We start from the raw sequence: 15431 nt of genomic DNA, 5'->3' as shown, positions 1-15431 counted from the left end.
CACACACACACACACAGAGACACACACACACACACACACACACACAGACACACACACACAGAGACACACACACACACACACACAGACGGAGAGTAAAGAGTCTAAAACGCTGTTTTTCTGAATGGAGTCTGGTGTGGATGGTGGTTTACCTCCGTCTGTCTGCTCTGATCTGAGCTCAGCTGTCGGAGAGTCTGGTTCTCCTCCTGAAGCTTCTCTGATACAGACTGCAGATCCTGGAGCTGCCGGAGGAAACAGACCGTATCAGAGAGAGAGTGACTGTGTGTGTGTGTGTGTCGTTGTGAGCACGCACATGTGGTTGATGGTTATGAAGTGAGAGCATGACCTGCACTGAGTTACAGCTGAATGCAACATGGGGAGACGGACAGAGAGAGACAGCATGACTAAAGGTGTTCTCGAATCTCACTCACGATGTTCACGAAGCCTCAGAGTACAAGCTTTTGTACTGCTGATCAGTTTTGGGTTGTTTTTTTTGTAATCCAATGTCAATGAAAACATTCTTGTACAGGTAATGGTACTCTATTTACACAGCCTTAAGGTAGTCTGAGGAATGACGCTCTAAGTTTGGGTTCTGCAGATCAACCTGGATATGGTTCTTTTTTTCTTTTTCTTTTTTTAGCTGTGGTATCGGGTCAAGTGACTTTTGAGGAGTTTCTCCTATCCTAAAATACAATATTCAACATAATTGAACTCAAAATAATTGAAATACTGCCTGATAATTGTAATGCTGTGAAACTGTTGTAAATTGAATTCAGTATACTGGAATGTAAAGTTGCTGTTCATGATCTTCATTTCTCTATAACTTTTTACATTTTAGGCCTAAATAAGCAACATTTTAGGCACAGTCAAAATGTCAGCTGATATGCTTTGTTGGGATTGTCTGTGTGTTGTTTCATCAGCTTTTATTGATCAGATGTTACTTAATCCTGATGGGTGCACTAAAGAATGTCACAAGTTACGTCACAGCTTAAAGCATAAAGAAAAGAGAAAAATCCAAAACTGTTCTAACTTGGGCAGAATTTGTTATTTTCGTGTAGGAATCACAGTAAGAGGTTGTTACAGAAAATACGTCAGGGCCTTTAGGGGCCTTTAAACCCCCAAAACAGCTGACCATACAAACACAGAAGCCTTTCCACTGTCACTGAGTACATTTACTTGCACACAATATTCGGATCTCTAGGAGTACGTAATCATCTTAGGGCAATACTTTGATAATAACATTGACAATGGTACAGATGAATGAATTTCTCTTTCAGAATTTGGGGGAATGGCTAGCCTAGCAGAATCATGTCTCATTTAATTCATTGTAACATGTTTTTTTTACAGGGGACTTTTTCTTCAATGAATTCCTACAGCAACTAGCTAAACTAAATGCTTTCTGGCTGTAGCTACGTATTAAGGTGACAGCACTATCAATCTTCTCATCTAAGCACGAACGTGAAGCGTGATTTTCAAGATGTTGACTTATAAAGGTCAAATGTGTAACATTTAGGGGATCTTTTGGCAGAAATGGGATATAATAAGCATAACTATGTTTTAATTTGTGCGTAATCACCAAAGATGAGCATCGTCGTGGTTTTGTTACATTAGAATGAGATGTTTATATCTACAGACATTGTTGGTCGCCTTCCAAGGAGGGCATGTTGAACCACAGTGTTTCTACATAGCCCTGGACAGCTAAACCAAACACGGCCACGGTAATTTCTCCTACAGGCTTGGACCTTTTTAAAGGGGGTACCACAGCAATTTGGTCATAATCATAAACTTGGGGGGGACTTTTGAGAGAGACAGTTTAAAAAGGAAAAAAGAAATGCCAGAGCGATATTATTACTTTCAGAGCGATATTATTACTTTCAATTCTTATTATGGGATAAAATGGGAGCTTACAATTGCCATAATGCAAGGCATTTGTGGAACGGTTTTCATTAGACCTGCCCGTTTCAAAACCGTTTGGAACGTCTTGAGCAGTAAAAACGATTGAAATAAATAATTGGAAATGTACAGTAATCTCTCGTCACTAGGCCTGGCTTTCTTTTAAAGGGGGTTTTCACATGGGGTAGGGTTTCTGTTCTCCAGTTTTCTATCAAATTTACATCACAATCCGAAACTTAATTTACATTATAGGCGCCAAAGCAACAATATAACCAGTCTCCCAGTTTAAGAGGACATAACCACAATGACATCATTATGACATCTGATGAACCTCCTCCTCCCATGTGTAAAATTGGTGGAATGGCCCTTTAACCTGGCAAGGCTCGCTTTGATTATGACTTTATGAGTTCACACTGTAATTTTAATAATGATTGTATTGCCCTGATTGGGTAAGTGGTGTGCATGTAAATATACTTAATGATATGAAGTCATGCAGTTTGACTAAGTGACACTGCTTGAATGGCATGTCGTAGACCAAATTTGAAATGATCAAATGATTTGAGTCACATGTGAATGCCTCTAAAGTTTGCTACGCCACCATTCATGTCTTTCTCTTTTAGTTCTGTGGTTTTGCAGTGGATGGTAAAATTCCTACATGCATGATGGCAAAGTCTCTCTGTTCACATTGATTTCAGCAAGTATACTATTCCTGTGTCTGCATTACGTTAAATTTACAAATGTCTGTCGTAAAAGCTTTTAACCAAACTTGCTTGTTTTGTAATTCAAATAAATATTCACTTTGAATGCGTGTTTATCCCCCATCTCCAGCTTTAATGGCTCTGATTTTTAGAGCCGCTATTTGTGAAGACTGTAACATTTCTTGCTCTGTTGCTGTTTGCTTTCTTGTTTTTTCTTTTGGATGTCATTTAAATGTGCTATGCTGTGATGCACAAACATTTTGCTTCCCCCCCTCAACTAAACTTTAGCCTCACATTCTCAAAATCCAAGTATCAAGTTGGACACGGAGCCTGTTCTCTACAGAAAGAGGAAATCCACGATTTATAAGCTACTCCCTCCACGTCTTGGTGCCTTATGCAAACTCTTTCTGTGTGTGTCTTCCAACGAAGCAGCACAGCATTCTCATCAGTTATTTACCGATGCAATGGCGTATCTTTTATTTGTGTGTGTGTGTGTGTGTGTTTTCTTTTTGAGAATGAGTGCTTGATGTTGAGAGAAATCCACTAAGCACTTGTATTCTAGGTTTTGACATTTTCTTGGTTTTGGATTCTACTGGTTGTCTTGCTGACCAATGAAATGCACTGACATTGAAGGAAACCTGATGTTGTAGAAAAACGGACGTGTGATATTAATCAAATAAATTGCGTATCAGTTGTGTTGCTGTGTTACAAGTTTTGTTCTCTATGAAGTGGACCCCTCTTCTTACTGCTCCCTCTACTTTTTGACATAAGAAAGAATACAATCATTTGAATCTGAGGCTGTAATTGCTGAAACATGCACCAACACAAGGCTACTAAACTTCAGTGCTACAAAAAGAATGGGACTAACTAGATGGAAAGTGCACTGTCCAGTTTTTCAACAAAGGCCCACAGAAGAATTAGGAGAAAGTGAGAGAAAGGGTTCTGCAATAAAAGGATAATAACAGAGAGCTTGAATATGAATCAGTCTGATAATAAAATTACCATCCATTGATACAGCATGCAATAGTAAAAAAATCATACTTTTATGCAAAGCAAAGTAGCTTATGTAATCTTAAACTGGAAGCCTGTGTAAAGATTCAAGAGCAGGAGTAAAGTGGTCGTTTTTTCTTTGTTCTCAGGGTTAAATTTTTCTGCCACATTGTGTTATGTCTTGCCATGTTTTGTTTTGGTAGAGGGAACAGATGGGTGAGGCATGTTAAGAGGTGAGCATTTTTTACTCCTGGCTTGTTGGATCTGTAAAGTCTCCTTTTAAGTATCTGGTGGCTGTTTCAGAATGCCATTTGTCTGGGTTTTTTTTTACAGTTGGATGTGCAGCCAGCATATGTGGGAGTCTTTCTGTCCCTGTCACACACCATGTCTTTGGAATAGTAGTGAGTTTGTTTTATTGTAGAGGTGCTCTCAGAAGTACTGGAATCTGGCATTAAACAACGCCTGCAAGGTCTCCCTCAGGGCCACCTTCCCATCTGTGGGTAATTACTGAAAACCAGTTTATCTGGATGTAAGCATAGGAACTACTTGTGAACTGGGGTCTTCTGGCACATTTTAAAAAACTAGCCAAAGGAGTAAGGTCTCACCTTCACTGGTTTTAATTTAGAATGGCTCTCAATGTACCAGGTCTAATAATGATGATAGCTTTCTACTTGCTTGTGTTGGGAATTGGTATCTGGGCGTCTGTAAAATCCAAGAAAATGGAGAAAAACACACACAATGGACAGGTTGAGATATCTTTTTTGGCTAACCGGAGTGTGAGCTTGATAGTGGGAGTCTTCACAATGACGGGTAAGTTTTAGTTTCCTTATAACAAATAGACAATTAGTATCCTCATTAAGTGTTATGTAATGCAAATAGAAGCGTTTGTATGCATTCTTAAAAGTTGTTGGAACATTTGTAAAATCGGAATCCTTTCAATAAATATGTCGTTCTCACACCACCTTAATGATACAACCCTTATGTGTATTCTTTTCTACTGCAGCCACTTGGGTTGGAGGTGGCTTTATCATTGGTGTTGCAGAATCAGTTTATGACCCCACCAAGGGTCTAATCTGGGCTCTTATTCCTCTGCAAATGTCAATTTCCTTTATTATTGGTAAGTGCCACTCTTCCATATAAATCTCTCTGTAGTTTTAAGAGTCTGACTACAATTAATTAGAATTTGGCTCTTTTAAAAGGTGTGTCCCCAGCGGTGTCATCTGTTTACTGCAACTATAAAATATGATGTTCTTAAAATTCACAATATCAGATCAAGACAGGCAATTGACTATTATTATCAAAAAGATGAGAAAATAACTGTGTGCCTGTCTGGTAGCTGGTAATGGACTGGTTACATAATAGATATTTATGTTAGTATAGTATAGTATATGTAATAGTTAAATAACACGTGGAAAGAAATGTCCAGGGCTGTACCATTAATACAGACTGTTATATTACTTTTCTCTCTTTTTCATCCATTTAAAGGCGGGCTGTTCTTCGCAAAACCAATGAGGGAGAACAATTACATCAGTATGATGGATCCATTTCAGAGAAAGTATGGAAAAGCACTGACTGCGGTTCTTGCCATTGTTCCAGTCACAACTGAAGTAGTCTGGATTCCTGGATTACTGATTTCCTTAGGTACTCGCGTGTAAGCACACTCAAATCAACACATTCACTTTCTGACCCTTTCGTCCATTTTTTCCTTTATATTTTATACTGTTTGTTTATGTTTGATGCTAAAGGAGCAACCATGACTGTCATCTTGGATCTGCCCTTCAGTGTTTGCGTCTGGATCTCTGCTGTGGTGGCAATCATCTACACTGTTCTTGGAGGTCTCTATTCAGTTGCTTACACTGATGTCATCCAGATATCACTGGTGCTCCTTAGCTTGGTGAGCTTTACGCAAAGGAACGTTTAAAAAATGATGGGTTTCAGATGTATCCCTTCTTTATTGAGATTTTACTGTGTGTTTTTCTCTTTTGACAGTGGCTGTGTGTCCCTTTTGTTCTGACAAGTGACATCTATACTGACATCACTAAAACAGCACTCAACCACACACATCAGGCCCCCTGGCTTGGCCAGCTTGAGTCTGATAAAATCGGGAGATGGATTGATAATTTTCTTGTGATGGTAAGATGAATAGGAGCACAGTTTATCTGTGTTAAGTGTGTTTTTTTTAACCCCAGCTCATTTTTGGGAATGTGATGACACTGATGAACGTATGTAGCGTCCACACACAAGTGCTGGCAGGTTATAAACCCATATTGTCCATATAATATGAGTCTATATTGAAATGATGAGGGACAGCCTGTCTCATCCTTCACTGCATTGTAAAGCCAGTTTAATTCAGCAAATGTAAATCTTTCATAATTTCTCTAAGTGTAAGCAACATTCCTAAAATATAACATTTAAATTGATAACACAGGGATAGAGTGTGGTTTGGTTTGTCTCACATTTTCATTTTCTAGAGCGTGGGCAACATGGCAGTTCAGGATTTCCATCAAAGGACCCTGTCCTCTAGCTCCACATCCACAGCCAGAATCATCTGTTTCGTAGCCGCAGGAGTCGTCATCATTGCTGGAATCCCATCTATGCTGATCGGTGCTGTTGCAGCATCAACAGGTAATCTTGACTGTTAACCAATGTAGGAGAAATTATTCCAAAAAGACTGAGTTGCTAGTTCTCTGAAGAATTACAGCCTGGTGTAATGAATCAAGTCTCTTTATTGCATCCAGCACTGCAAAAACTGCTGGGAATCTGTCATGGTTGTGTTAAGTCAAATGTTGTCAGGATGGTGGCAGCATATTTATAACCCAGAGTATTTTGTTACTGAAAGAAATTCACAGAATGGCATTGAAGGCTTTTCTCGATGGAAAAAATGTTTTCCCTCTTTGGTTAAAAGAAAAAACAATAGGAAGGTCTGACTGATTGAAGTTTACACATGATAGACAATAGATAATAGATATGATAGGTGATAGTAGGTCATAGATAAATGGTTCATCCAATCACCTGCCATGTATTTTTTCGAAGGACAACTTCCCAGATGGTTCAGTGTTAGAAACCATCCATTTATCTTTTGTTTCAGACTGGAACTCCACCTCATATGGTTCTCCCTCTCCATATGAGCGAGGGGAGGGGGCTATGGTGTTGCCCATCATCCTTCAGCAATTTACCCCCACCTACATTTTTGCTTTTGGCATCGGAGCTGTTGCTGCTGCAGTGATGTCATCTGCTGACTCTTACCTTTTGTCTGCAACCACCATCTTCACCACCAACATCTACCAGACCATCAGGAGTCAGGTACAGTACAAAGAACAGGAGCCAGTAGTGTAGTGCATACACAGGTGGGTGGCTGTGGCTCAGGAGGTAGAGCAGATCAGCAAATCAGAAGTTTGGAGATTTTAACCCTGGCTCCTCCCAATGCATGTCAAAGTGTCTATGTGAATGAGAATGAATGGATTAGATTCTAGTTTGTGATGAGCATTTGCCATCACCGGTTGAGCTAAGTTGATTTTACTTACTAATGCGTGAATTGGATCAAAATAGGTGCCAGTACCCTACTTCTGCTCAAACCTAACCCTATATACAACCTAACCCTAACCCTAATTCTTTTGCCCCTTTTTTATCTATTTTAACAATTACATTTCCTGTGCTGTTTTCTTAGCATTAAGCCATCTACATGTTTACACAGAGTTGTTTAGGTGTACTTCACTGTCCTGCTGTACACAGGATTTTAGAAATACCCAGATCCAAAAACTGAACCTGCTAGGAGGGTTTTGGAGCATGCATCAAAGCATCAATGTAGTTATTTTTTGAAAGTTTTATCCCCAAATTTTATTGTATACTCCTTGGACAAAATACCGGTGACCTCAATAGTGGGCATGGCCATGCTTAGCAAAGGTGCCGGTACGGAAGTAACTGCAAGTAACAAGCTGTCCCATGTTGCCTTCCTGATCTTCTGTCACAGATCCTAAGTGCAGGTGGGGGGTCAGAGGGAAGGGGTGGCGGGGTGGCAGGTTGAGTCAGTATATGTCATGAGATGTACACGTAATTTCCTTCCATCTAGTCACTCAAGTATTATGTTCTCTGCTTTTTAGGCATCAGATAAAGAGCTGCAGTGGGTGATCCGTGTCTCTATAGTGGTTGCAGGACTTGTTGGAACTTCTCTCACCAACCTGGAAGGCGGCATCTTGGTGTTCTGGATCCTGGGCTCAGACCTCACTTACACCATCATGTTTCCCCAGCTGATCTGCGTTCTCTTCACTGAGGTTTCCAACGGTTACGGGGCGATCACAGGCTACCTTGTTGCAGTGGTGTTGAGACTGTTGTGTGGAGAGCCAATGCTTGGACTCCCCGTGATCCTGCGTTTCCCAGGTTGCACCTTAGAGGAGGGTGTTTACGTTCAGCGCTGGCCTTTCAAGACCATCTGCATGCTGTCTGCTCTTGTCTCCATTCTGATGTTTTCATACGTGGCCTCACTTCTGTTTAACAAGGGGATTCTTCCTGAGAGGTGGGACGTGTTCAAGGTGAAGGTGAAAACACCAGCAGATGGCGCCAGAGAGGGTGAGAGTGATAGGACTGAGGAAAATGATAAATTGGCCTCTGAACCAATGCTGGATACAAAATGCTAAATTTTTTTAATATGTCTTTGTCGGTACAATTGTTTCATTAAAGTTTGGGTAAAATAATTGCTATACATCATTTATAGTGCTTAATGCTACTACAACCCCAGTAGTGATTCTGCTTTCTGCGTTTTGTTTGGGTATGTTTAAGTTTAAACTCCAGTGCTATGTCTCTTGGTGTAGCTCAGCATAACCATGGTTTTTTGTTTTACTGTGTTGGGATTCAAGGATACCTTTAAATATGAACTTGCTCATTTGAAGTGTTTAACTGAAACACAAAGGAACATGTTGGAATCTGTCCATGTGCTCACAAACAAAGAACTCTCCTGAGGCCTTGTAAGTCTAAAAGCCTGTTTGTGGTGATTGAAAGTCATAAAACATGCCCGCCAGATAGCAGACCCCTCTAGGGGGGGGTCAAGAATGCGGCCAAGGTGTGGTTTAAAAGCCATAAACGCCCAAACACCGGCCTTTCATTGGTCAAGATTCCCTTTGGACACCAGACCTGTCATCAATACTACTTAAGCCAGAGACATGCTCTCTTCTCATCTACCTTCTCTGCTGCTCAGCATGTAAAAACTATTTCAAATTAAACATATTTATATGCCTTTGTTAAGTGTATTGCATCCTTAGAAGTCTGAATGTGTGTGTGTGTGTGTGTGTGTGTGTGTTGTGCCCTTTAACCTCAGGTGTTGTGATTGATGACTGACGACCCCTCCCCTCCCTCCTGTTCTTAAGGTGTCAGTTTTCAAATCAAAGCGTAATGTGCTTTCTCAGTGCAGGAAAAGTAGCAACTTAGTTACTCAGATGCAATCCAGAGGGCAGAAAACATCTGAGTCTACTCTGACTTGCATAAAGACAACGACTACGATAGGAAGGATCCTATCTGAACAGAAATATGTCAAGGACAGTATTCTAGAAAGTACCGGTAAGTAATATAAAAACATGTCAGTATAACCCTTGTGTCTCTAGTTTGTCTGCATATTCTCCATAACATATTTTCATAACAACCTATGGTCAAAAATTAATTCTTAATCTTGATGTTGGACTGTAGTTAGGTTTGGCTTGCTCTGATCCCATTTCTTCTTTTTTGTTTTAAATCTTATAACACTTCTTTATCTCTTGACTGGGAGGTTTAGTGCAAGACAGCAGCAGTGACCTTGACTGCAGCTGTTAGATTGTGTTTCACATCACATTGCATTGCTCTGTTCTATTGGGCATTTGTTTGTATGCTCATTCCTTATATTTTGCTTGGCATGTCTTGACAACTTGCACGTGGTTTTTGGTACTCATGAGTGGAACAATGGGAAAAAGCTCAGCCAGTGTTTTCCCATACTTTCTCTGAAATTAATCCATTATAGTAATGTAGTTCTTGTCCATTATTGGCTTAGTGTATGATGTTATACTGTAGTTTTCATGGTTCAGAATCAGAATATTTGTGCTTACAGTTTTTTGTGTCTTGTGGTAAAAACTGTAAATAGCTCTCAAGTTAGAGTATTTCATTTCTTATGGAGAATCTAAAGTTGTGAAATATGTAAGAAGAAAAAAGACCACTACAACTAGATTTTAGTTCTATATTAGGGTTATATAATTAATGTATAATTTTATTTTACATAACAAAATAACACATAATAAAACAATAATAATAATTCACAAATAAGACACAATATCAATGTTAATCAAAACATGCATCCATCACCTGCTTCATTAACAATCACATTTGTGGAAGCAGAAGTGAGCAGCAGAAATAGAAATGTAGTTTTAAAAAAAAAACGTTTTCTTTTTCATTGGCAGCAACAAAAATAAAATAACTCATACAGTCAATAGAAAGTGAATTAGCAACCTGTGTCATGCACTGGCTCATTTTCATTTTGAACATCAGCCTTTTCACCCTCTCTGGCGCCATCTGCTGGTATTGGCGCCCCTTGTAATTTCACCTTGAACACGTCCCACCTCTCAGGAAGGATCCCCTTGTTGAATAGGAATGAAGACACATATGAAAACATTAGAATGGAAACCAGAGCAGACAGCATGCAGATGGTCTTGAAAGGCCAGCGCTGAATGTAAACACCATCCTCTAAAGTGCAACCTGGGAAATGCAGAATGACAGGAAGGTGGAAGACCGGCTCTCCGCACAGAACTCTCATCACAAAAGCAACAATATAACCTATAACAGCACCATAGCCATTAGAAACTTGGATGAAGAGGATGCAGATCAGTTGAGGGAGCATTATGGTGTAAGTCAAGTCTGAGCTCAGGATCCAGAATGCTAAGATGCTGTTGTCCAGGTAGGTGAGAGAAGTTCCCACAATCCCTACAGCCACTATGGAGAAGCAAATCACCCAGTGCAGCTCTCTATCTGAGGCCTAGAGAAAAGCAAATAATATTTAAGTTAAAATGTCGGAATGATCATACAAGCAAGCAAATGAACGTCTAATTGGCAAGTATTCACAGTACTGAGGGCAAATATAAACAGAATGCTTTGCAGTGTTAGGATAACTGTTCACACACTAAAGAGGTCACTGTTCTGGATAACCGCTGACTTAGCTGTTTTCTAACCACCTTTTCCTTGTACCTGCTGTCTAATGGGCTTGTAGATGGTGGTGGTGAAGATGGCAGTTGCTGCTAACAGGCAGGAGTCAGTAGATGACATCGCAGCACCAGCGATAGCTCCCATGCCAACAACGAAAATAGCAGTCGGGGTAAGATGCAGAAGGATGATGGGCAACACCATGGCCGTCTCTCCTCGCTCATACGGAGAGGGCGACCCATAGGAGGTCATATTCCAATCTGAAACATAAGTGGAAGCTGCTGGATGCTATTCGGCTAAGATGCTATTGAAATAGTTTTTAGTTTAGTGTGATTTAGTGTTTAAATAAAGTGATTAAACTGTTAGCCATCTTGTTAGTACACCGTAACATTTAACATTTTAAAAAGAAACCTACATCTGAAAATATTAATTTTAAAAATCTGATTTCCTTCCAAATCGACAACTAGATTGGACTAGCTCTCAGCTTTACCTAAAAAAAAGTACTAAAACTAAAACTGAGGATGGCAAGTCTGTGAAATTCTTTATGTGTGCAGGCATATGTGCTAAATAGAGAAAATAAAACACATTACATTAGCGTCCCCAATAAGCTCATGTATTGAGCAAAAAAATGCTTGTTGTCATATTGTCAGTATCGATCTGTAGTTTGCTAGTAGTAGTCATATTTGTCAAAAATATAAACTACACCCTTCTGCTGCCCAGTATGTCAGGTATACCTGTTGAGGCTGCAACGGCACCAATCAGCACGGGTGGAATTCCAAGAACAATGACAACACCAGCTGCTATAAAACAGATCATTCTGGCTGTAGATGTGGAGCTGGAGGAGAGAGTCCTTTGATGAAAATCTTGAAATGCCAAATTCCCAGCACTCTGGGAAAACAATAGTAAACCATAAAATGGTATAATGGTAAATAACGTTTAAAAAAAATTAATTAATTTAATGATCTGTTATAGCAACATTTTACACTAAATGATAGATGATGAAAAAAGACATGTATTTGGACATCCTCCATGCCACCATCTGGCCACCCCATGAATATTTCTCTAGATCTGCCCTCACAGAAGCTTTTAAATTCACTTCTTTCTATCTCCACATCCACAGATTATTTCATTTTCAAACTTGTAGTCTTACATCTGTGAATTTATCTTACATATGATGGGCTTATGGCTGCACAGTGAAGCTCTAACATCCAAGTGAAGCAACAATAAGCAAAAGACATTTTTGAGTGGAGGGGGAACTTTAAGTAAACTTTTTTAAGGCAGAGTTCCATGCAGGAAAAAGAACGTGAGGACAAAGAAGAAAAACTCAGTATTTTCTAGCATTTTACTACTTGATCTTACCATTGATAGGAAATTATCAATCCATCTCCACACTTCATCAGACTTAAGGCGGCCAAGCCAGGGAGCCTGATGTGTGTGGTTGAACGCTGTTTGAGTGATGTCCGTATAAACATCACTTGCTAGAACAAAGGGGGCACACAGCCACTATAAACAGAGAAAATGATACAGTAAGAACAATCCAGGAAGAGTATCATACATTTAGTGTGTTGGAAAAGCTGCCCTGCCTGTATTTTTTTAAGCTTACCAAGCTACAAAACACTAACGATAGCTGGATGACATCAGTGAAAGCAACTGAACTGAGACCTCCAAGCACAGTGTAGATGATGGCCACTGCAGCAGAGATCCAGATGCAAAGACTTAAGGGCAGATCGGAGAAGATGCTAATGGTAACCCCTGTTGGAAGCGCACACACACAAAAAACACATGAGGTGCTATATGGATGAAGTTTATTATTTGTTTAACACCTCTGGAGAAGAATGTGTTCAACGTTTATGTATTACCCAATGAAATCAGTGTGACAGGAACCCACATCATTTCACTTATGAATGGAACAATGGCAAGAAGCCCAGTCAGTGTTTTTCCATACTTTCTCTGAAATGGATCCATCATAGTGATGTAGTTTTGGTCCCGCATTGGCTTCGCAAAGAACAGCCCGCCTTTAAAAGACAGAACAAATATAGTAGTTATTTTATACTTCAGTTTTCAGGGTTCGGTAGCAGAATATTATGTCTTGTGCGTTTATCTTGTTCTTCATATGCTTTGAATACGATTTTTTGAGAGGGTCTTACCAAAAATAAAGGAAACTGACATTTGCAGAGGAAGAAGAGCCCAGATGAGTCCCTTTGTGGGGTCATAAACAGTCTCTGCAACTCCAATGATAAAGGCACCTCCAACCCAAGTGGCTAGAGCCGGAAATAAACATACCATGTTTACATAAATGCATCTTTCAGATTATGAATTGTTTATAATAATTGTAGACACAAAGAACATCTTTTATTCAAAGCCAAGAAGAGCTAAAAATACAACATGCTGTAGTGATTTGTAGAACCAAAATGTATTGAAACATGTCAGAATTTTTCTTTTTCTAAACCGGTGTACAAATGAAATTATTGTTTGAATAATCAATTGTGTATATGATTGACCTGATTATTATATTTATTATAATAATAATACAGTACTGCCTAGCATACGAGACAAAAATCTGATTACGTACAGATATTGTTTGAATTTTCAAATATGTATCTGCCTGACCAAAAAACTCACCCGTCATTGTGAAGACTCCCACTACCAAGCTGACTTTCCTGTTAGCCAAAAAAGAAACTTCTATCTGTCCAGTGAATGTGTTTTTCTCCATCTTCTTAGATTTTACAGACGCCCAGATGCCAATTCCCAACACAAGCAAGTAGAAGACGACCATCATTATCAGACCCGGTATATGGAGAGCCATTGTGGAGGATCTTAGAGTGATGATAAGCTCAGGTAACCACAAGTAAGTTATCAACACATACTGAGATAAAAACAAGAAATGAGAGGATAAATATGTGTCAAATGCCCATAAATAATGTCAAGGTCAATGTGGCTGCCTGGCACTAAACCTCCCACTTCCAGTCAACACCTGATATAAAGAAGTGATATAAGATTAAAAAAGACTGAGTGATTATAGAAATTCAAACCCAGCATCAATAACGAATTATGCTACTTATCAGGGTTTACACTTTTTTCACTGCAGGTTGTTGTAAAAATCTGTTTATCTGTGAATATTCAGACAAACTAAATTCACAAGTGTCATTCTGACATCATTTACAGAAATATCTTGTATACACAACTGTCCTTGACATTCCTGTTCAGATTGGATACTTCTGAGTAGTTACCTTGGCCTCATCCAAGTCAGGGCAGTCAGATATTTTGGGAAACTAAGTTGCACCTTCAGAAAGTTCCCACTAATGAGTAACTGTTCTATTTTATTGTACACTGAAGAAAAATATATTAACTTGTGGTAAGATACACTAGCAAAGATAGTTGCCAATCAAGCAAATCAAACCAAGACTAAAATGTGTTAAATGAAAGAGCTTTATTCAGCATATGGCCAGGAAGAGGACTGTTGGATCCCCAGTATAGTTTCAACTGAATGTCTTACCAATAACAAAGGAAATAGAGACCGGCAGAAGGACAAGAGCCCGGATCAGACCTTTAGTGGGATCATACACAGACTCTGCAACACCAACGATAAAGGCACCTCCAACCCAAGTAGCTGCAGCAGGAAATAAACACACATAGATGCAATATTAAATGTTGTAAATCTAAGTAAACCACAGAGCTAAAAAATCTAATCATTATGTATTGTTCACCAAAACCTGTTTACCTTGTAGAAACTCACCTGTCATTGTACTCGCAGTACCAAGCTGACCCACGGATGCACTTGCTTGCATTTGTATGACTCCAGTTCATTTGTATGCTTCTTTCTGATTATACATGTGACAACAACCTCTCATTATAATCAAAAAAGTATTTCACCTCAGGAGATCAGGTACACATTTTTATCAGACATTTTCAGGACATAGACAATAGAAATATAGCGTATAAAACATCTAATAATTGTTGTTTTCCTCTCCCTTCCTGGCTGCTCAGGAGCGACGTCGCTTCGGTCGGCGAACTGACGCGATGACGCATCCGCGGCGGCTGAAAATGTTCGCGGTAATTCCGGATACATGAACCTGCTTTATGGAGACGTTTGGAGGACGAGAGGAAGAAGGAGAGAGACTGGAGAGGAAAATAAGATGAAGAGTTATAAACACAAACAAACAAACAAACACAGGGTCGCTGTGTCTGTTGCTAGGATGCCAACAGCTATACTAACGTCGGTACAGTTGGTGACTATAAACAAACAATCGGTCAAACTCGAGTTACAGGAGGTCAAAATGAGACATTGTTGTGAAAGGGAACGTTTTAAACAGTTGTTGTTGTTGTTTTCTTGCTGTCATTGTCAGAGGAAATCAACGCGACAAGCGAACGGCCTCTCGAACAACAAAGACAAAGACAAACATAGTTTGCTGTGTCAATAATTAGTTGTAGCTTTATGATTTCTGGAATAATTCTGGACCATACGACACTGATAATAAATGAAGCTGTGCGTAAATTGCGCATTTTGGACAGGACCGAGTGTGCGCCAAAGTCACATCCTCTCCAATAAGATTTGCTCCCACTAGAGGGGGGAGGGACAACTCACTATGAGAGATAAGGTGCTGCTGAAGGATGATCCAAGGTTACATTTTGTGTTCTCTGCTCAAAGAGGTCAAGAAGAGTAACAACTGACGTGTACTCAGTGGTAACTGTCTCAGTGGT

The 15431-nt window shown here is 39.6% G+C and overlaps 3 protein-coding genes across 3 annotated transcripts in view; 2 read left to right on the top strand and 1 right to left on the bottom strand.

The window, feature by feature from the left end:
• The window catches only part of LOC118339862 (oxysterol-binding protein-related protein 11-like), a 12799-nt gene extending 9514 nt beyond the window's left edge, over nt 1–3285 (top strand). The window contains exon 14 of the transcript XR_004797335.1: nt 264–3285. The gene's annotated coding sequence lies outside the window, so the exon portion shown is untranslated. The remainder of the gene's footprint in view (nt 1–263) is intronic.
• A 778-nt stretch (nt 3286–4063) lies between these two features.
• LOC118339863 (high affinity choline transporter 1-like) lies at nt 4064–8512 on the top strand. Its single transcript, XM_035677655.1, has 8 exons — nt 4064–4388; nt 4582–4695; nt 5064–5219; nt 5324–5472; nt 5568–5711; nt 6050–6203; nt 6667–6881; nt 7679–8512. Exons 1-8 carry the CDS (start codon nt 4205–4207, stop codon nt 8210–8212), a joined length of 1650 nt encoding a protein of 549 aa, XP_035533548.1. The 5' UTR covers nt 4064–4204; the 3' UTR covers nt 8213–8512.
• Nucleotides 8513–9863: 1351 nt separating this feature from the next.
• LOC118340020 (high-affinity choline transporter 1-like) lies at nt 9864–13667 on the bottom strand. Its single transcript, XM_035677863.1, has 8 exons — nt 13353–13667; nt 12878–12991; nt 12590–12745; nt 12334–12482; nt 12090–12233; nt 11465–11618; nt 10776–10990; nt 9864–10566 (listed from the first exon to the last, which is right to left on the bottom strand). Exons 1-8 carry the CDS (start codon nt 13534–13536, stop codon nt 10036–10038), a joined length of 1647 nt encoding a protein of 548 aa, XP_035533756.1. The 5' UTR covers nt 13537–13667; the 3' UTR covers nt 9864–10035.
• Between the last annotated feature and the right edge of the window lie 1764 nt (nt 13668–15431).

Source organism: Morone saxatilis, unplaced genomic scaffold, assembly GCF_004916995.1.
Source record: "Morone saxatilis isolate NCDOM2014 unplaced genomic scaffold, NCSU_SB_2.0 Contig6, whole genome shotgun sequence".
NCBI lineage: Eukaryota > Metazoa > Chordata > Actinopteri > Moronidae > Morone > Morone saxatilis.
The sequence above is the reverse complement of the archived record's forward strand: the minus strand, read 5'-3'. Positions and strand labels throughout refer to the sequence as shown.

Coding starts and splice junctions, on each gene's coding strand:
- LOC118339863 (XM_035677655.1), top strand. CDS start 4,205: ATGGCTCTCAATGTACCAGGTCTAATAATGATGATAGCTTTCTACTTG. Junction 4,696..5,063: donor GTCAATTTCCTTTATTATTG/GTAAGTGCCACT, acceptor ATCCATTTAAAG/GCGGGCTGTTCTTCGCAAAA. Junction 6,882..7,678: donor ACCAGACCATCAGGAGTCAG/GTACAGTACAAA, acceptor TCTGCTTTTTAG/GCATCAGATAAAGAGCTGCA.
- LOC118340020 (XM_035677863.1), bottom strand. CDS start 13,536: ATGGCTCTCCATATACCGGGTCTGATAATGATGGTCGTCTTCTACTTG. Junction 12,992..13,352: donor GGGAGTCTTCACAATGACGG/GTGAGTTTTTTG, acceptor TTCCGGCTCTAG/CCACTTGGGTTGGAGGTGCC. Junction 11,619..12,089: donor TTGATAATTTCCTATCAATG/GTAAGATCAAGT, acceptor TTGTTTTCCCAG/AGTGCTGGGAATTTGGCATT.